Genomic DNA, 21,561 nt, shown 5'->3' with positions numbered 1-21,561 from the left:
GACAAGTTATGTGAAGAGTCACAAAGGGAGAGACTTCATTTATAAGATAAATTTACATACAATTTCACTAAAGAAAGTTCTCATTGGCAACATAAGATTTTGCTGTAGATTCTTCATTCAGGATCACCCTTTCTTTCCAGTGTAGAACCTGAACTTTGAAAAGCCTGCGTTCCTTCATCTGTAAAATGGGTTACCTACTTCAGATGAGGATTAGTCTATAATCTAATAATGTCTATAAAGCACTTGGAAGATGAAAACTGCTGTGTAAATGCTAAGTATTAATAATTACCAAAGTCTCCTTTCAACATCTGATTACTCATTTCAGATAGGGAAGGGAGTGAAGGGTAGAGAAAATCTGAGATATTAGTTTAGTAGAAAAGAAAGAGAAACCTCAGTGCTAGCACCATTAAACATTTTGAGTGGACATAATCAGAAACTAGGAAAATAGTGTATCATATTAAAAACTGCAAAACAGGCAGTTTTTAATATGTACTTGGGGAAGCCACAGTAACACTTTTATCTACTCTATCTATTTATGTCATATTATGACTATCATTGTGAAAGATGTTTGGTTCCTTAAAATTTTGCAGCAACAATAGATACTCTCACTGAATGTATTTTGAAACATATTACCATATTTAAAATTTTCCTGGGACTTGGGGAGATTTAAAACATCTCAATACTAGCAAAAACTTCTCTGGTTTGCTCCCCCCCGCACCCAAATACATCAGATATTTAGGTTCAAGCAGGCATTGAGGCAAGGCCTAGCACAGACTCTATTAGACAGCCTATAGGGAAACAGCTTCTGGGCAATCTAATAAGGAAGAAATACAATCTGCCTGAAGTGACCTTCAATCCTAATATCTCTCAAGCTCTTTCATGCTGGGCAAATGATTTCAGTGATCATATTCTAGCAAAACTGATGAACAGACAGCCTCCTTTGAGACTGAGGCAGCTATCTTTATGTAATTTGGCTAAATTCCCCCTCCTCTCTCCCATCTCCCATTCACAGATGGAGCAAGCAACAGTTAGGCTAGTCAGCCTTCAACACAACAGGATTAGAAACATTAGCATGGCTGCTGTGTGACGAAAGGACATATGGACCAACTAAGCTCACCAACACAAATCCTATCTTTCATCTCATGTAGAGGATCCAATCTGGGAGAATCCCATGCTACAAACTGGGCATGGAAGAAGATAATGTGGATGGAATGCCGCATACTATCTATATCCTGATTAATATCAGAGGACCAGATTACACCATTTAATTTCTCTCCAGCTATAATATAACCTATCAAGTTCTGCAATATGGCAACATATTCAAATTTGTCACTTGTTCCTCTCACAGTTCGGCCCAGAGGAACTTGCATCGTCTGAAGCGCCAGAACTTGCCAAATTTTGTAGAGAATTATACTATTTCTCCAGACTGTCAGCTACACTAGATGAGTTCCTAATAACCCACCAAAGAGTTAACAGAGATGTAGTGATACAAAAATGGAACAAAGAATTGGCAATAAGTATCTTACCCCACAGTGAAACAGAACAACATGAGAGATTAAAGAAGCAACCTTGGACCTCCAATTAAGTCTCCTTCAACAGAAAATCATGTTTAGGGTTCACTGGTTGCCCCAAACACTTCACAAAGTTAAAGCTACCCTCAGTGATCAGTCTTGAGGTTTGTGTGTCTATGGGGTGGTGGTGGTAAAGGAGCCAGCATGCATATGTTTTGATCCCGCCCTTTTGTTTCCAGCTTCTGGGATGGTATTAGAGCCAGAATTAATAAGATCCTAGAGTTGTCACTTGACCTTAAAGCTGACATCTGCATACTGTACTGGGTCAGATACCCAGCAAATGGAGGCTATAACTATATCAAAGGGAATGGCTACGTAGAGTTGTACTGGCTGTGAGAGGTCAAATTTTGTTACACTGGAAAAATAAATCTGTCCCTTTCCCCCACATTTTTCCCACTATGAGGTTTAATGGACTGGCAGACCTGGGCACCCACCTCTCACAAGAACCTCCTTCTGGTTTGGTGTGTCTGCAGTCTTTAAACAGTCCCAGCCCTGGTATTGAGCCATACCCCCAGGACTTCCTCCCTGGGGGCAATGGTTTTGCTCTCTCTGGTCTGTTCTGGCCTCAGCTCTCTGGCTGGGCCTCTTAGCAGTTCAGATCCCTCTCTGGGGTTTATTGCTGTCCAACTATAGGCCACTTCCCTAATGGCTGGGGGGTGGGGTGGGTGGAAATCTGGGCCTGCCCACTACTCCGGGTCCCTTCCCAGGGACCCTAAGAATAGTACCCATTTGCCACCATGTCCCTTTAATAAAACTGCTTTCAATTCCCTGGGCCACTTCCCCATAGCCCGAGCCTTCACCAAAGCTTCACCCTTACCTCAGGGAACTTTTATCTTCAGGCCCAGCAGCCAGCCAGGAGCTCTTCCTCTCACCCTGGTCCTTGCCAGCACTGAGCTGTCGATGGTGCTGCAGTTCCCTTTGGCCAGCCAGCAGCATCCCCTGCACTCCTCTGGCTCCAGCAAGGAACTGACTGTCTCTGCAGCTCTTTTTATATGGCTCTCCTAGGCCCTGACTGGCTGTTCCCTGCAGCCTCTCTGATTGGCTGCTTCCCCTGCAGCCACTCTAGGTTGCTTGGAGGACTCCTCTCCTGCTCTCTTCCTGGGACATGTGTTCAGGACCCTGAGGCCTCCAGCACAGCACCTCTGGACCTAGTCCACACCATCACATACAATAGATAGCAAGCCCTAGAAAAAGCTGAGTCTATTTGGGACAATTTCCTAGAACTGGTCAACTAAAAATCCTTGCAGGATGCAAAGAAAGACAGGAGATAAATCTATATCCTTCTTCCGTATTCCCTCTCCTCTCCATCTCTTTCCCCCTGCCTTTTTCCCTTTCATTTTTATTTATTAATTCATTTGGATATATGGTATAAACATCCATGTGCTGGGAACATATAGTAATCTTCGTACTTGTTTTTTACGTTGGCACCTAAAATATCTTTGGTTTGTTAAATAAAAAAATTGAAAATTGTAATTAAATCAGAAAAAATAAAATGAAAGGACTTTAAAATCTTTTTAGCCTTTTGCGTGATTCAGTTAAATTAGTCATCCTTCTTGTAGAAAATTCAGACAGAATTTAATGGAAATGGATTATGCCTTTATCATCTTGAAGTACTGGTCCGTGGTTTACCAAGTAAAGCTAAGAAAATTGTAATTAGTGCTCTGTACTAAACAATGCATTTTATTCTAATTTACCATAACAAAATGAAATTGACCTACACAAAAGAACTGAAATAAAGCTGAGTTTGCCAATTAAAATGAATAAATACATTGCACAAAATTCAGCAGAACATGTTTAGGATTTATGGATGAATTTTGGTGAGAATCACAATGAAATCAAATTATTTTGGGCTAGCTACACTGCAATCTTGTTATGAAGCTGTTTTAAAAAAATATTAAAAACAGACTGTATCCAAATGGGCAAAATCAGAGATACATAAATTGAGATTTCTTAAGTATCATTATTTGTATCTGTGACAGGCATAAAGGTCATTCGGTGCCCTCATACCCTTACTTGTCTCAATGTGACTGTTCATGGGAGGAACTGTATTCCTGGGCCTAACATTTTGCAGGACTGGAGCCTTCATACATTTCTAACAGAATTTCTTTAAAAAAGATCAACGTTACATTTTAATTGAAAACCATAAGTCATGGTCAATCTGTTGTTCCATGATCTATTCACATTTAATCACATTTATGGATGCCATACCAGAGAGGAATATATCCTTTGCCTACCTCACTGAGTGATGTCCCGAAGTATAATCTAGTTTCCCATATTTCTGAGTTCGGTAGCCATGCTTTTGCATCAGGTCCATCCATGTTGTATAATTTGGATTTAAACCTTTGAAGTTATTCCAAGATTCTGTTAAATGAGTGAAGAGGCCACTCCACATAGCTGAAAAAAAGCAAGTCAGGAACAAATGCCTGTCAACACATTTATAGAATAATAACTAGGGCTGTCAAGTGATTAAAAAAATTAATTGTGATTAATCACATGATTAATTGTGCTGTAAAACAATAATAGACTACCATTTATTTAAATATTTTTGGGTGTTTTCTACATTTTCAAATACATTGATTACAATTACAACACAGAAAACAAAGTGTACAGTACTCACTTTCTATTTATTTTTTATTACAAATATTTGCACTGTAAAAACGAAAAAGAAATAGTATTTTTCAATTCACCTCAAACAAATACTGTACAAGTAGTGCAATCTCTATCATGAAAGTTGAACTTACAAATTTAGAATTATGTACAAAAAAACCTACACTCAAAAACAAAACAATGTAAAACTTTAACGCCTACAAGTTCACTCAGTCCTATTTCTTGTTCAGCCAATCGCTCAGACAAAAAAGTTTGTTTTACAAACTTACATTTACAGGAGATAAGGCTACCCGCTTCTTATTTATGTCACCCGAAAGTGAAAACAGGCATTCGCATGGCACTTTTGTAGCTGGCATTGCAAGGTATTTACGTGCCAGATATGCAAAACACGTCTATGGCCCTTCATTTATCGGCCTTCATTCCAGAGGACATGCTTCCATGCTGATGACACTTGTTAAAAAAAAATACATTAATTAAATTTGTGACTGAACTCCTAGGGGAAGAATTGTATTTCTCCTGCTGTTTTACCCACATTCTGCTATATATTTAATGTTATAGCAATCTCGGATGATGACCCAGCACATGTTGTTTGTTTTAAGAACACTTTCACTGCAGATTTGACAAAATGCAAAGAAGGTACCAATGTGAGATTTTTAAAAGACAGCTACAGCACTTGACCCAAAGTTTAAGAATCTGAAGTGCCTTCCAAAATCTGAGCAGGACAAGGTGTGGAGCATGCTTTCAGAAGTCTTAAAAGAACAACACTCCAATGTGAAAACTACAGAACTCAAACCACCAAAAAAGAAAAATCAATCTTCTGTTGGCGGCATCTGACTCAGATGATGAAAATGAAAATACGTCAGTCCGCACTGCTTTGGATTGTTATCAAGCAGAACGCATCATCAGCAAGGAAGCATATCTTCTGGAATGGTTGGCAAAGCATGAATGGAGATCTGAATCTTTAGTGCATCTGGCACGTAAATATCTTGTGACCCTTGCTACAACAGTGCCATGCAAACGTCTGTTCTCAGTTTCAAGTGACACTGTAAATAAATATTAGATCATGTAGCTAAGAGTCAGGAGACCTGGATTCTACTCTCTGCTCTATTATTGACCTACTGTGTGAATTTAAACAAATCATTTTACCGCTCTGGACTTCAGTTTTCTTATCTGTGCAATGAGAATAACATTTCTACATGACCCGGGGGACTGCAAATCTTAATTAATGTATGTTGAGATCTTTGGATGGAGGATGCTATGGAACATGTTATAAAAGTACAAAGCAGGGGTGGGGAACCTTTCAGAAGTGGTGTGCCGAGTCTTCATTTGTTCACTCTAATTTAAGGTTTTGCGTGCCAGTAATACATTTTAATGTTTTCAGAAGACCTCTTTCTATAAAAGATAAATAAAAGCTTCATTTAAAATTAAATTAAAATGCAGAGCCCCCTTAGCTCTCTGGCTATGGCATGCTTAAGTACTACCTTTTCTGGTGTGTCAGAATCCAAAACAAAAAGGAAGACAGTGATCTCAGAAGCAGGGTCATGCATGGGGTTGTCAGAAGGATCCTTGCTCTCCTGCTCTGAATAGCTAGTACTTTTTTGTTAGTTTTCCTGGACCTAGTTGTTCCATTCACTAAAGGGTTCACCCAGGTAGCAAGTTGCCCTAAGCTCTCAGCTTGAACCAGGCTTCCCTGGTCAGCACTGAATTTGGTTGGTTCTTCTCCTTTTAGCTCTCCTTTCCATGCCGGATATTGGCTGCACTGGGTGCAAGTGCAGCAGGGCAGCATCAACTGAGTCCACAGGCTCTCCTTCACCCTCTCATCATTGCTAGTGGAGAGCCGGTCAGTTTTCCTTTGTTGCCAGTATGGGGCCTCTGTTCCCCATCATATATACATATAAGTGCTTTTCTGAATCAGGGCCATAATCTACAATGAGGTAGGTTTCAGTGTGAATACTTCAGGGAGATGAATGAATCAGTTCCTCTCAGAGCTACTGTTTCAGTTCCTGGACTCAGACAGACAGCACTACATTCGTTTCACTTAGTTCATATGTGAAAGGTTTCCGCCACAACAATCAGAGCATGGAACATATTAAAATAAAATCTTGGATTCTGAAGCACAACTTTTATCAAATGGTGTATAATATGGCAAAGTTTGTAGTCACAGAATTTCACAATACAAAGGGCTCTGATTATAACTGGTTGAAACAACAGAAAAAGTTTAAAAAACACTATAACATATTTAGGTAATAACTACTGAAAATACAAGATATTTGAAAATAACTGGTTAGAAGAGCTGATGTCTCAAGGCAAAGCTAAAGGCCATCCATCAGTTTCAATCAGTTGTTAGCATTTCATATGCGTTCCAGGCAGCAGGAAATGTAGACAGTATCTCTGTGCTGGGAAGCTCCAGAGCAGCCCTGAATGCAGCCACAGATCAATGTTGTAGAGCAGAGCTTTCTCAAAGCCGGTCTGCCACTTGTTCAGGGAAAGCCCCCGGCAGGCCGGGCCGGTTTGTTTACCTGCCGCATCTGCAGGTTTGGCCGATTGCGGCTCCCACTGGCTGTGGTTCACCGCTCCAGGCCAATGGGGACTGCGGGAAACAGTGCAGGCCAAGGGATGTGCTGGCCGCCACTTCCCGCAGCCCCCATTGGCCTGGACTGGCAAACCTGCATATGCAGCAAGTAAATAAACCGGCCCGGCCCACCGGGGGCTTTCCCTGAACAAGCAGCGGACCAGCTTTGAGAACCACTGTTGTAGAGGACAAACAAGTCCATTAGAATCCTTAAAGGTTTTCAGATGTACTGAAACCTGAGTAAAGTTTGCAATGGCTTGAGGGGCTAAGAAGTTGGAAGAGAAGAATGCAGTTGGGAGGAAGAAGCATGGGAGGCAGACAAGGGGAGAAAGAGAAATGGATAAAAACCTCAGAAGGTTTGGATAATTTCAGATAAGCATTTAAAAATGAGGGCTTATTCAGCTCAAGCCTTCTGAGGTTTGTCCATCACTAATGAACATTTAAACTGGCTCTCCCCTGGTAGTTACTATTTCCTTTAATAAGATTTTTAATATGGTCTTACCTGCACGAGAAGGACAACATATTGGAGAATTGGTGTAGGCATTGAGAAAAACAGTGCCATATCTTTTCATGAGATTTATAAAAGGTAGGATCACGGTCTGATTTCCTGGATAAAATGTCAACCTTCCATCCTGCAATCAAAAAGAAGTTACTTTAAAACATTAAAATTGATAATGGTAACATTTTCTTTAAGAATTAGAAATAAAATATTATGAAAATGACCCAAAGCTACAGTATATGGCAAATTTACCATTCTAGGAATTACGTTCTGGTTGTCCAAGAGTTGCACTTAATTTTGATCTTGTAAACTATGCAAAGAATAAAAACCACATGCAACTATGTAGGATAATAATACTCAGCACTTATAAAGAGTCATTAAATCTGGCACCTTTCAAAAATGAATTATCCTGGAAAACTCTGAAACTCACCAATTACCACCCTGGTGTCTAATCTTCATGTTTGGCAAGATGACTAAGAAGTCATCTGCAACAACACCTGAGCCATCTCTACCAATAACCTAGCACCCTTCATCTCAAAACATGTTTCAGATTATAAAATGGCATAGAAACACCGCTGGTCACACTGGTAAATGATCTCTTTGAGCCATGAAGAGTGGGCAAACATCTCTGCTGTTCTATCTGTCAGCATCATTTGACACTGGCCACGAGGTGCTACTGACTTGCTCACCACACCTAGTGTAGGTGGTTGGAGTCAATGGAGCTGTCTTCAATCCTTCTTCCCAGACATATCTCAGAGTGTCATGATGGGCAGAACCTTTAGAAGAACTGCATGGTTCAATCCTATTCCCATCTTACTTCAAAATATACACTAAGCTCCTAGGGGAGAATGTGAGATACCCTGAACCGCAGTACTTGAGCATGCAGACAATACCCAGCTCTACAACTCTTTCAAATCAAACGTAGAAAGCACCATCCCTCACTTGCCTGGTGCCTGACTGCGACAAGCACACAGATGAAGCACAGTTGGCTAAAACTAAACTGGGGTTAAAAATAAGTTTTGTTGTTAGGAAAAAAGCATTTCAAATTCTGGTCAAAACTCTCAAATTTCGCTTAGGAAAAAAAAAAGTGTCTTTCCTCCAGTCATCAAGATGATGCTCAGTCTTGCATCTTCATTGCTCCTCGATTAGTAAAATTTATTGAGTTTGGCCACAGCGATTTTGCTCACTATACCCAAGAAGGAAGGTGAAGACCATGAGGAAGCTCTATTTGATCCCACATGGAATGGCTAATCCACTAAGTAACAGAGTGAGAAGTGCATAATAGTCTAAAGCTTTGTATGCTAAAATTATATACTTCCCACTGACATATTCAGTTAAGGTCTTGGTCTTGATTGTTACGGTTCTTGATAGTCTGTGGTTTGATTATTGCAGAGGTTGGCTCTCTTCTTATGACCTATCAATGACATGTTAATCAGAGATTCTGAAACAAATCATGATAAAGAAACAAGAGACAGGCCTTTCCTTGTCTATACCAGTAAGGCCAGTGCTTTGGAAGGTGTTTCAGTATGCCAGCATGCATGGGTGGCAATAACCCTAACCCATTCCCCACATCTGCTCATCCACTGCATGGGAAGGGGAGTAGCAGCCCCACTTGCAGCTCTCTCACTTTGATTGCAACTTGCAATGGTGCCTACAACAGTATCCTGAAATGTTTAAATGGACCTTCATTTTATCAATTTCTTTAACAACTTTTACCAATAATATTTGTTTATTTATATCTTAAAACCAAACCTCCCTCCTTTCCCAAAAGAAAACTTCAAATGACTTAAATCCCGCTAACTGTGCACATAGCTAGTGTAGGTATCCACCTGTTCCTTTAATTGTTGTGATTATATTCTCTACTTTCAGGGTGTTTTGATGCACCTTGTCCTAAATTATATTGTAAGCTCTTCGGTGAAAGGATTGTCTTCCACTATATGGCCCTGCCCTGCAAATACTTACACACATGTAACTTCAAGCATGAGAGTAGTCCCATTGTACTCATGGAAGTGAGGTTACTCATGTATTAATGTTTGTACAGCACTTATCACAATAAGGCCCTGATCCTTATTTGGGCTTCTGGGCAATGGTGTAGCATACCAAAAAATAGTAAGTCAGTGCACAATGGCTCTTAATGGATAGTTTTCCTGAATTCTCAACTACTATGTGAAAATAATTGCTCAGTGAAATACATCTCATAAACAGAGAAATAACATGGTAAATTGAACTTCCACTCTTTTTTCCTATTCAAGCATAACCATAGTAATTTACATCTATGGATGTGTGTCATGTGATGATGGTAAAGAATCAAGGCAAAGTTCTTTTTTCTAACATTGCACAAGGAACTTTTTTAGGAAAAGGGACCCATTCATCATCCTTAAAGCTCTCGCTCTGCTTCACTGCGGAATTTCTACCTAAAATCTCCTTCAGACTCTGTCTGGCTTCCTACAATAGATACAAACAAACAGTACACATAACTTCACACAATGCACTAAGATTTAGTTTTTAGATAGGATTTGATCCTGGCTTCATTTGAACAGTTAGTCACAAGCGTTTGCAAGACCAGGGCCCTAGACTCACTGACATTTCATCTTTAAAAGAATAAGCTGTGTAAAATGGATACAGATCATTCTCTAGCATCTGAGTCAGTGATGGCCCAAGAAAAAGCGTGTAAGACATAGAGAAGCAAGAGTTACAGTGACATAACCGTTAGAATGTAAGATATGTTGATACTCAGTCTGGCCCCAGCCTCGCCCCTTCTGCCCAAGGCCCCGCCCCTTCCAGTTGAGCCACCCCACCCACCTTGCTCAGGACCGTGGCCGCCCTGTGTACTGGTAAGTCCCTGAAGTTACTTTCATCACTGTATTCATCACTGTAGTTTCTGAGGCAATAGGCACCAACTTCCTCAGTTCTCGGAGAGTGCTTGACCCCTGCTCCGCACCAGGACCCACTCCCACTCCACCCCTTTCCCCAAGCCCCCACCCCAACTGCTCTGTCTCTCTCCAGCCTCCCCTCCCCTGACTCTTCCTGCCCCCATCCCTCCCCCAGCCCAGCACCTCCCACATGCCGCTGATCATGGTGGAGGGAGCCGCTGGGAGTGAGGTAGAGGAGTTGATCAGCAGGGCTGCTTGTTGGTGCTGAGCACCCACTATTTTTTTTCCGTTGGTGTTCCAGCCCCAGAGCACCCATGGAGTCAGTGCCTATGTCTATGGCTATTATGGACACAGCGGACATTTACAAAAAAATTTCACCAGCTTTATCACCACTTTAGCTGAACTGGTGTACATATAAGTATAGATAAGCTTCTGGTATTTTTACCACCACGTTAGTTAAACCTAATGAAAGCACAGTGATTGAAACAAGCTTGGGCCCAATACCATGATTCCCTCCAGTTCAGCTGAACTTATGTTTAAATTGGTTGGAATAATTCTATAAATTTCCTCATGGTGGATGATACTTCAATTTCTTACAATTTCTAAAGGCTATACAGCCCAAGAATCTCTGATTGCTCCCTACAGTTTCTTATTTGTAGGAGTGTTCTCTTTTCAACATAGGTCGAATAAATTGTTTTTACATTTCTGTTTTGCAGTGTTCACTGCTACTGTTACATCATGACCAGGTTTACCATAACTCACAACAGAAATAGTTACATGTAATTTGAGTATTTGTAAGTAACTGGTAAAAATAATAGGTTTCTTTTTAAAAGTGTTATCTTGAGAAAAAATCTGACTCTCTAAGCTCAAAAATACAGTGTCTTTCAGTTAATTCAGGGGTCCCCAACGCGGACAAGCGGCATCATCAAGAGGTGTCGCCCCGGAATTTCTGCGGCATTTCGGCGGTGATGCCTCTCGATGACGCCGCTTGCCACCGACAAGTGACGTCATCGAGAGGTGTCGCCACTGAAATGCCACAGAAATTCGGCGTCATTTTGGCGGATGCTCCACTGCCGCCACAGTCCTTCATCTGGCACCTGCCAGATGAAAAGGTTGGGGACCACTTAGTTAATAGCAATCCTGTCTTTATGGTCCCAAGCAGAAGTGATGATGCAGTGGACAGCTCTCAGCAGGGCCGGCTCTACAGTTTTCACTGCCCCAAGCAGCGCACCGAATTGCTGCCATGGGCGGCGGGGGTAGTCCATATGCCCTTAGGGTGGCAGGTGCAGTTCCGCCCCGGACAGCTAAACATAGAAGCTGCTGCTGCCGAATTGCCGCCACCGTGGAAACGCGTATGCCGCTCTAAGGGCACACGGACTGCCCCCGCCACCCGCGGCAGCAATTTGGTGCGCTGCTTGGGGGCAAAACAACAGGACTGCCGCCCCTTGCAGAATGCCGCCCCAAGCACCAGCTTGGAATGCTGGTGCCTGGAGCCAGCCCTGGCTCTCAGGGGTATAATATACCCTCTTTACTGAGATTGTAGTCCTTGCTTGGACAAGGTGGTTTCTCAAGCCCTGACTGTGGCCCATTAACAGCTCCCAAAATAATTTTCAGAGTCTGTGAAATGCCATTTCAGCATGAGACAAATATGATTTGACTCCGAGACACACACTGCCTTGGGTCACATCACACAAGTGTCTCTGAAGTGCAGAGGGCATCCCAAACTCATCAGACCCTACAGAAGCTGACAACACCGGGTTAGTGTTTGGTGCTACATGCGTTATACACGCTCAGGCTCCTTCCCTGTGAGCAGAGGCCTGGAGAAGCAGGAGACTCTGGTGGGATACTTACAAAGGCATCGCACATCACCATCACCACGTTGCGCGCCCTCTGGCTGCTGCCAGCGCCGAGGTGTCCCCAGGCCACAGGACGCGCCTTCGCACCCTCCCAGCGGGTGGAAACCAGCAGCAGCACCAGAGCCGCCAGCACCACCGTCCGGGGCCCTTCTCCGCACCGCCCCCTCATCCTCTCCCCGCGCCCAGAGCCAGGTCCCCGGGCACACGGCCCCTCACACACCGGCAGGGCGAGCAGCGCTCCCCAGCAGCCAGGCTACAGCCATTGAGGGAGGGCTGGGCCTAGAAGCAGCCCACCCCCGCGCTTTGACACTGCCCGGCGACACGCCCGAGGCCGGAGAGCAAGACCCCGTGACACTCCCGCCCTCTCCCCGCAGCAGACCAAACTACAGCGCCCATCAGGCCTCGCGGAAGCGGGCCACGAAGAACTACACCTCCCATCATGCCTCGGAGGTCAGGCGGCGAGGGAGGGTGGTAGGGGGAATGAACTACGACTCCCATCATGCCTCGGAGGTCAGGCGGCGAGGGAGGGAGGGGGATGAACTACGACTCCCATCATGCCTCGCAGGTCAGGCGGCGAGGGAGGGGGATGAACTACGACTCCCATCATGCCACAGGAGCTGGAGGACGGTAAGATGGTGGAGTGCTGGGTCGCGTCAATGGCCCTCACGCGGGAAGGGCAGTAACCGAGTCAGCGCGCCTGCGCGGCCGAGCCGGGGCGGTCGGGGTGCGGGGAGTTGGTGGCTGGTAATTGAGGCAGGAGGCGGAGGCAGGTGAAGCGCTCAGTGGTAGGGGGGAGCGGGCGCAGGGGTGGTGCCTTTGCTGCCCTCCCGTGGGCGGCTAGGCGGCTCTGCGAGGCTTGCGTGGGCCCAGAGCTCCCCAGCTAAGCCGGGGCGGTCGGGGACCCTGTGCCTGGGGAGGGGGCGAGGGGGCTGGTGCGCGTTGCCGAGTGGGAGGCCTGGGGCCCCCGGGGGCGGCAGCTGCAGGTGATGCCCTGTGGAGTAACAGGGCAGTTCCGCTGGCTGCCGTGGCAGAGGAAAAGAAAGGTCCCAGCTATGAGCAGGGAAGGCGAAATAGCCCGAAGAACAGCGGCGGCGCTAGAGCTAGATCCACAAAGGGACGGGAGTAGTGTGAACACTGCCCAAACTCCCTACAGCAGCATGGCTAGAGCTCAGAGCTACAGCCGGGCTGGGCTGACGCCAGAGTGCTGAAAATAGCAGTGCAGAAGTTCCTGCTTCAGCTCGCAGACCCACCCTGCTTACCGGCTTCCACAGCCCAAGCAGGGATATATACGCACTGCTAATTTTACCGCCGTAGCATGGGCCCTGCGAGCCTGAATCTGTACATCGGGTTCTGAGACTTGCTGCCATAGGAGTGTTCCCTCCCCCCCTGCAGTGTAGACATACATACGCTTATACTCAGTGTTGCAACACCTGATATTTAGGCACTCTGCTGCCCAGTGGGATCCTTAGCCCTGAGTTAGGTGCCCAGACTCCCTATACAATGCATGGAGTGAGTTGAGGCTCCAAAGAAAGGGATTTACAAAAAACAGTATGCTGAGCAGGGAGCTGTCCAACCTGGCAGTAGGAAATGCCAAGGAGAAGCCTGGGGGCTAACCCTCATCTCTCAGAGTGAGTTAGGTGCCTGGCTCAAGGCCAGAGATAGAGGGCCTATCTCTACTTTAGCATCACAGATCTGAACTGGGATCCACTCCTGAAGTTAGACACCTAAGCCAGGTCAGCCCTTTTTCATGAAAAAATGGAGACCTCCCCAACCCACACCATATTATAACCAGTAGCCTGGTGATCAGGATACTGACCTGGGATGTGGGAGATCTGTTTTAAAATTTCTGCTCAGCAGCAGGGACTTGAACTTCATTCACCCCTATCCCAGGGAGTAACCTAACCACCAGACTATAGAGTCATTGTCTTTCCTCTCTCACTGGTCTGTGACTGTGCTACAGTTACAGGTGCTACTGTAATACACATAAATAATAAATATATGACTTCTGTTCAATTTTTCATAGTGGATCCTTGCTCCCCAGTATAGTGTTTTTCTACTCATACAGACCTAGATCCTTTTGCACAGTGGTATCCCCTTCCTGCCACACTCCCCATCCTGGCAATGATGATAATTGCATCCAAACCATGTACACTTTCTAAAGCATGTGTTAGAGTGAGTGTAAATAATATGTTCATCAGACTGATGTATGTGTACAATATACTTGTATGTGCTTTAAATGATACTATGTATAACTTTAACTTTACTGTTTGTTTCCTATTTTTTTTACTAAAACAAACTTGAATATTTCCTTTATTCCTGCACACATCCCTCATTAGAGGCTACTTAGGAAGTGGAATTTGAAGTTATTCGATGATGTTGATACAATAGTATGGCCAAAAAATATTGGGAAAATCTTTAAAATGTGAATGATAGAGAAACACGTAAACCCCCATATTACCGAAACTCCCTATTTAATGTGCTCTAACTGTCAAGAAAAATTCTACTCGGGTGAGAAGTAGCTTTTAGTATTTCAAGGTGATGGCTCAGATCCAGCATAGCATTTAGGGATGTGTATAAATGTGAGTACATGATTGGTCCCAATAACTTCAGTGGGACTATTCACATACTAAAAATGATTCATGTGCTTGGGATTGGGGTTTAGAGGTGTACTGTCACATATATGTTTATTTGTATGTGCACTGCTTTTTTGTCAATACTGGATTGATAGCTATTTGGGGCAGGGATTTTGTCATACTTGTACAGCAGCGAACATACTGTTAATATTTCCTAAAATGTTTTCTCTGTGTATGATAATGCAGTATAATTTGAATGCTTTGAACAGTATTTGATATATCTTTTTTTGAAAACTAATTTTCTGTGGTTTTGACTTTAGCAGTAATAATGTCAAATAAGGAGGTGAAGGCAGCATTGAAAAGTGCCCGAGATGCAATAAGAAATAAAGAATACAAAGAAGCCTTAAAACATTGCAAGGTAATTAATTCTTCTACTTGTATAAAAATTAATTGTGTGTAAATGACAAAAGCCCTACTATTTTCTGTCCACTGGAATTGTACTCTATACTTTCTGCAGTAATGTACATACTAAGTCATGTACACATCTTGGCAGTGTACATAGTGAATGATTTGCAGTGGGGTAGTTACTAAAATCTTTGTGGATGGGTCCTTCTTCCTTTCTTCAATGAAGATGAAGTTCAGAGAGTCAGACAAATGCCACCCTTTCAATTCACACACTGGATCTTATTGCTATATGGTACTGTGGTTTTGTGTGGTGTTGATTTCATTAGTTGCCCATGTTAGCTTGTCCAGAAAAGGAGATCAGTTTTCTGTTGCATGTGCTTAAATGCAAAGCAGAGGGTACAGTAACTCCTTACTTAAAGTCGTTCCAGTTAACGTTGTCTCGTTGTTATGAACATGCTCGTTTAAAGTTGCACAATGTTCGGGTTATAACACCCATCCCCAGTGCCTCCCGCCTATCTGCAGGCCCTATGGGTCAGCACCCCCCATAACACCCCCCCCCACCTGCCGCAATCAGCTGTTTCACAGCGTGCAGGAAGGCTGGGAGGGAGGAGGAAGAACATGGCACACTTGTGGGAGGGAGTGGAACTGGGCGGGAAGAAGTGGGGTGGAGGTGGAACCGAGGCAGGGTGGGGCCTTGGAGGAAGGGGTGGAGTGGGGGCGGGGCCTGGGGCAGAGCCGGGGGTTGAGCACCCCCCAGCAGTTTTAAAAGTCAGTGCCTGTGGCCCCAGAAGCCCATGACTATCTCCAGCTCTGCAGAGATCTAGAGACCCAGTGCCTCTGCATTGTGTGTCCCGAGCATACCATGCAACCTGGCAGATTGGTTTCCTTAGGAGACGACTGGTCTCCCCAGCACAGTGTCCCTTCCTTTGTGCTGCCACTTGCCTGCTCTGCCTGGTTCCCATGTCGAGCCCAAACCCACAGAGCTTGCACGGGGAGAACTCTGCAGGCCTAGGAGTGCAGATATTGTTGGCCCACACCCTCACCAGTGCTCTGGGGCCAGAGGATATTCACTTACCTAGTCACAGCCGTGAGTCAAACGGCACCAAACTGGCATAAAGAAATTTACCAAGAAAAAAAAAGGAAAGCAAAACAACAATCTCTAGATGTGTTTTTTTTGAGTTGTGAATGTTCAGCAAGAGGAGCAGCCAGACAATTCACGCTCTTCCGCCCTCTGACTCCACCACCTCAAACAAGTTTCACAATCATCATTGCTGAGTACAGTATTAAATTGTTTAAAATTGTTTAAAACTTACACTGTATATGTATATAATGTCTTTTGTCTGGTGAAAAAGATTTACCTAACCCCCCCCCCTTTACATTAATTCTTATGGGGAAATTGGATTTGCTTAACATCGTTTCACTTAAAGTCACATTTTTCAGGAACATAGCTACAACATTAAGCGAGGAGTTACTGTATTAATTCTCAGATGACTGTGACAAAAGTGTATCTTTAACCATAGACTTTAGAGGAATCCTTCAATGACCACAGTTACTGATACCTGTGTCACTAGGACCGTTCATATGCAGTTTTTTCTTGTTAGAGAAAGCTACCAGTTAGAAATTAACCTTTTATTAATGCTCTAACTTATATTATCACAGTGCAGAAAGTAACATCTTGTTAAATAGATACCTAATAAATAAAATTCACTGTGTACCAGACTAGTATGTTCAGGAATTTTTTTTCTAGAAAGTAAGAAGACTGATTAATCAAACTTGGTAGTTGAGTCTGTAAGACACACTTAGTACACTAGCTTCATTTGAACTCTTATATTTTTAGGCAGTGCTGAAACAAGAGAAAAATAACTACAATGCCTGGGTGTTTATTGGCCTGGCAGCTACAGAGTTAGAGCAGCCGGATCAGGCCCAAAGTGCATACAAAAAGGCTGCTGAACTTGAACCAGGCCAGCTACTGGCATGGCAGGTATGTATTCGACTCTAGTTCCACTTTACCCTTCCTATTAAATGAACTACTATGTTTGGAAGTATAGGAATGAGATCCAATCAACATTTGACTCTTAGGACAGATCCTCAAGTTGTATAATTTGTCATATAACAAATTATACCAGCTGTGGCTCTGAGTGCTGGTATGTACAATGTTAAAACCAACGGGAGTTGTATGTGTGTAAAAGAGGACTACTTTTGGATTCATTATATTTAAATTGTTATAGTCTTCTAATGGATAAATGTTTCATTCCCTTGGAAAACAAAAATAAACAGAAAAAGTATGCTTATCTCCCTTAGGTGCTTTCTTAGTTCCCTTGCTCATGACTCAGTAAATTTAATGTGGTGTTTCTCTCCTATGAGAGAGAGCATTTTGCACAGTAAATTTTTTCCCAGCCTCTGATACAGAGTTGTGCAAATTGGACTATGTTGTTGTTTTCCATGGTCCTAGGCAACAATAATAGATGCTCTTTAAGATGGTTGTGCAGCTTAGGGTGTCTAAGTGATAATCTACAACATGTGCTGTTATATTAGATGCCTGTGCCCTTTGGGCACACCGTGAAGCATATGGCTGAAGGCTAGGTCGTCGATTCATCTGTCTGGTAAAAGGGAATATTTAGTGCATTGTAACTTAATAAAGAGGTTTTTTAATATCAGTAATTTTAATTTTTTTAAATGCAACAATTGGACATATTGAAATTACCTTCATTGAATCCTCATCAGCAAGTCAGGCTCTGTCTTTTATGAGATGGTACAAAATAGTAACTTACTGAGACAAAATTCTTTTCTGTAGTCTTGCACAATTTAAGATGCTTTATTGTTGTCCATTGGCTGATGTTAAAGAAGATTATACTTAACAGTGTTCAGGTAGTCTGTGTTCCACTTCACTAATCTCAGAAATAATTTTAAGAAAATACAGTGACCTTTTATTATAATGTAAATGATATTTAAGAACATAGGAATGGCCATACTGGGTCGGACAATAGTCTGTCTAGCCCAGTAACCTGTCTTTCGACAGTGGCTAGTACCAAATGCTTCAGAGGTTATGAACAGAACACAGCAATTATTGAGTGATCCATCGCATGTTGTCCAGACTCAGCTTCTGGCAGTCAGTGGTTTGGGGGCACCCGGAGGATGGGGTTGTATCCCTGACTATCTTGGCTAATAGCTATTGATGGAGCTATCCACCAGGAACTTTTGTGAACCCAGTTATATTTTTGGCCTTCACAGCATCCCCATCAGCGAGTTCCACAGGTAGACTGTGCATTGTGTGAAGAAATACTCCCATGTTTTTGTTGCCCCTTTTTGAACCAAGCAGATAGTCAAAGTTCGGGGTCCAAGGGATGTTCCAGTTAGGAGGAAAAATTGGTGATAGTCAGGTATTTCTCTGGTGCAGGTTTGTTTATTTATAAAGAAAATATCTCTGAACATGGAAGGAATCATATAGCAGAAAGCAGTTCTTTTGCTCACAGCACCAAGTGTACTCTTCTCAGCCTGCACCCCATCCAAAAACCTCTCTGCAGGTTTCTTCCGGGGCAGGCACTGCTTTCAGCTGCTTTTTCAGGCTCACTTTCTCTGCTCTATGTGTTCTGCATTCCCCACCTGTCACAAAACACACTACTGAGCATCTGTGCCCTGACAGTCTGAAAACACTTGGGCAGGGTTACAAACCCTTTTTGTCTTAGATGGGGGGCCTTGTGAGTAACATTCCCTGACAGTTTTGTTAATTGAAGAATGCATTCACACCCACTCTCAAAGAAGTTTCTGATCTAAGCAGTCACCAGTACTTCTCAGCATAACATTATATTCTGATCCTGCATTGAGATTTGAGCAGACAGATCCCGGTACCTGTGCAGAGCCCCACTGAAGGCATTTTAAGGCTGGGCTGCATGCCTTAAAATGACCTTGGAAATAGCAGATGTGAAATCTAACATACATTTTACTTTTGTTTAGGGATTAGCAAATTTGTATGAGAAATCTAACCAAGCAGATGTCAAAGAAAACTTGTTCAATGTTTACCAAACGCTCTTGGAACTCTATGAAAGGTAAAGAATATTTTAGATTAAATTATGACACTGCAACATGTTATATTTAAATTTCAGTTGCTCTGGAAAAAGTCCAGTTTTAATGTCATCACTGATACATGTGATATTCTGCATATAGTAACTAATTCTAATACTCATGTTGTATTAGAGGTACTATTGGGTTATCCGGGAGAGGGGGCGGGCGGAAGCCCGCCCCATGCTAACGGATCCCTCCCCCAGCCTAAGGGGAGGATCCACAGGGCCACGGAAACCCACTAAGTGCGGGGGACAACTAATAAAAGAACAGGGACAGGAGTGAGGTCAAAGGGTCATAAGGAGGGAGCCTGATGGGGACACCGAGCAGAGAACCCCGGACAGCGCCCACTGCTCCTCGAAGGCGTCAAGGGAGCCAGCGGACGCCGCCCAGAGGAACTCCGCCCGGAGACGTGAGCGGACGAGGGACCGGAAACAAGCCCCACAGTCGCAGGAGTCTCCGTCGGCCAACCTCCTCTCCCTGGTCGCGTGGATGGCCTTTTTAGCCAGGGCGAGGAGGAGGTTGACCAGGAGGTCCCGCGACTTTGTGGGGCCACGGATAGGGAGTGCATGGATAAGGATGTGAGGGGAAAAGTGCAGCCAGAAACGTAACAGAATGTCGGTGAGGAGCCGGTATAGGGGCTGCAACCTGGCGCACTCTAGGTAAACATGCGCCAGGGTCTCCCTCACGCCGCAGAAGGGGCAGGTGTCTGGGACAGAGGTAAGGCTTTGTCACCCCTACTGGTGTTCTATAATGTGAAGTTGGGGTAGAGATAAATTATCACTTTCCTATTGTCTTTTTATAAGAAGAAATATTTTGTAATAAATATTATCTAAACTATTGACATTAGGTATCATGGTGTCATGACTGTATCCATTGGCTTACTGTGTTGCATAGATGGTTGAACTTTATAAATCTCGTAACTCTCAGTTGATGTTGATGGTTAGCATTAATATCACTAGTACATGTACTCACAGTTTTTATGGTCACAGGGAATTTCATTTCCCGTTACAGTTCTAAACAAAGCTAGCTCTGGTTGTATGTCACCAGTTTCCACAACTGATTGGAGTGTTCTTATTGCTTTGTTTTTGTGATTTTGATTTTGGTTTTGTCTGATGGACACTGTCAACTTATAAATCACACATCTTTTTAAACATTTTTAATTACTTCTGTTACAAGTAACATCTAAGATAACTATAATTGAAAGATAAGTGGAAAATACTTTTGTTCCAGTTTTACTTGGTGCATTTGACAGCATTTAGAATAAACTGAGTATATACAGTCTGTGTAGATTTTTCACACAGCAACTGTTAGAGATAAACATTCTAAAAAAAATTCACAATCAGTGCATTAGGACTTGGAGGCACATATAGTATCTGCAGCAACTTCTAATGCTCTCATTTAAAAAAGAAAAAAGACTAGATTTCAAGTTGGGAGTGTCTCTTGAAGAATACATTTCTCCATATTTGTTAGAAAACAGACATGGCTTTTTTGTGGTTTTTCCCCCCCTCATCTTCTAGAACTGACAAGCAGAAGTGGTGTGAAGTATGTAGGAAACTTGTGGAACTGTATCACCAAGAAAAAAAATACCTAGAGGTCAGTTACTGATTTACTGTCTCTCCTTTTCCTATGCAAATTATTCATATTTTTTTTTGTAGTAAGAACTCATCTCTCTTAATTATACACCTGTGTTCTCTCACCAGCACTTACCACTAAATTTAGAGGCAATCTATTGAATTGACGTGTCTTAACATAAAAAGCAATCCTAGAAATGGTTAGTTTACCTTTTATTAAAATGAAGTTGCAATCATTTTCTTCAATACAATGTTCTGAAATTCACCATATTGATACATTGTGTCATATAAACAAATTGCATTAAAATGTTAGTTTCTGGTTGCTGTCAAGCATTTGAATATTTTTCCACATTTTTTTTTTTAAACTCAGGGACTCAGAAGTTAGGAAATGCCAGCTCAAAGAATGCCAGTGCAACCTTAATTCTGCCCTCTTGTGTGTATGCATCATAATACAGTTTGTAATTAAATGATCACATATTATTTTTTCTACAGTACTTTTTCATCTACTCCAGTTTTTGAGGAGTATTCCGATTCCTTGAAGTTTTGAGAACTTTAATATTAATTTCATTGCAAAAATTATTTGCCAAGGATAATTATTTATTTGTTATCTCTGAATATGCTAAGGGAAATTTTGTTTTCAATGGAAGCAAGGCAGACAAACCTTTCAAACCTTTGAAAACCTAGATGTAAAATATAAACCCTAGTTTGTTCAGTAGTAGGAAGGATTGAACCTTGGATCTCAGATTCTAAAAGCATGAGCCTCTACTGTGTGAGCCAGAAAATCCAGCTCTGGTATCTCAAAGCCAGCATCAAACTCATAAATTCAGCTTCCTCTATGTGGTCCAGCCACGAGAGAGAGAGAGAGAGAGAGAGAGAGAGAGAGAGAGAGCGAGCCACACTGTGGTTATTTGATACTTCCTTTGTTTCATTTTTTTTAACAGTCTCAAATTTTAATAGGTATTCCATTCTCTA

General features: G+C 42.9%; 2 protein-coding genes across 7 annotated transcripts in view; one reads left to right on the top strand and one right to left on the bottom strand.

The window, feature by feature from the left end:
• Window positions 1–12,373, bottom strand: part of ARSK (arylsulfatase family member K) — a 50,997-nt gene extending 38,624 nt beyond the window's left edge. Inside the window, exons 1-3 of one of the 2 annotated variants that reach the window (XM_039543331.1) lie at window positions 11,974–12,373; window positions 7,253–7,382; window positions 3,806–3,965 (exon numbers count right to left, since the gene is read on the bottom strand). In XM_039543331.1, coding sequence (XP_039399265.1) covers window positions 3,806–3,965; window positions 7,253–7,382; window positions 11,974–12,147 — 464 coding nt within the window. In that variant the 5' untranslated portion in view covers window positions 12,148–12,373. The remainder of the gene's footprint in view (window positions 1–3,805; window positions 3,966–7,252; window positions 7,383–11,973) is intronic. The other variant, XM_039543329.1, reaches the window with a different exon arrangement.
• A 154-nt stretch (window positions 12,374–12,527) lies between these two features.
• The window catches only part of TTC37 (tetratricopeptide repeat domain 37), an 88,212-nt gene continuing 79,178 nt past the window's right edge, over window positions 12,528–21,561 (top strand). The window contains exons 1-5 of one of the 5 annotated variants that reach the window (XM_039543318.1): window positions 12,528–12,605; window positions 14,872–14,969; window positions 16,794–16,937; window positions 18,911–19,002; window positions 20,536–20,611. In XM_039543318.1, coding sequence (XP_039399252.1) covers window positions 12,584–12,605; window positions 14,872–14,969; window positions 16,794–16,937; window positions 18,911–19,002; window positions 20,536–20,611 — 432 coding nt within the window. In that variant the 5' untranslated portion in view covers window positions 12,528–12,583. Of the gene's footprint in view, window positions 12,606–12,644; window positions 12,749–14,414; window positions 14,558–14,871; window positions 14,970–16,793; window positions 16,938–18,910; window positions 19,003–20,535; window positions 20,612–21,561 lie in introns of those variants that run through there. The other 4 variants (XM_039543322.1, XM_039543319.1, XM_039543320.1 and 1 more) reach the window with 4 other exon arrangements.

Source organism: Mauremys reevesii, linkage group 6 (genome assembly GCF_016161935.1).
Source record: "Mauremys reevesii isolate NIE-2019 linkage group 6, ASM1616193v1, whole genome shotgun sequence".
Lineage (NCBI taxonomy): Eukaryota > Metazoa > Chordata > Testudines > Geoemydidae > Mauremys > Mauremys reevesii.
This window is presented reverse-complemented; position numbering and strand designations above follow the sequence as displayed.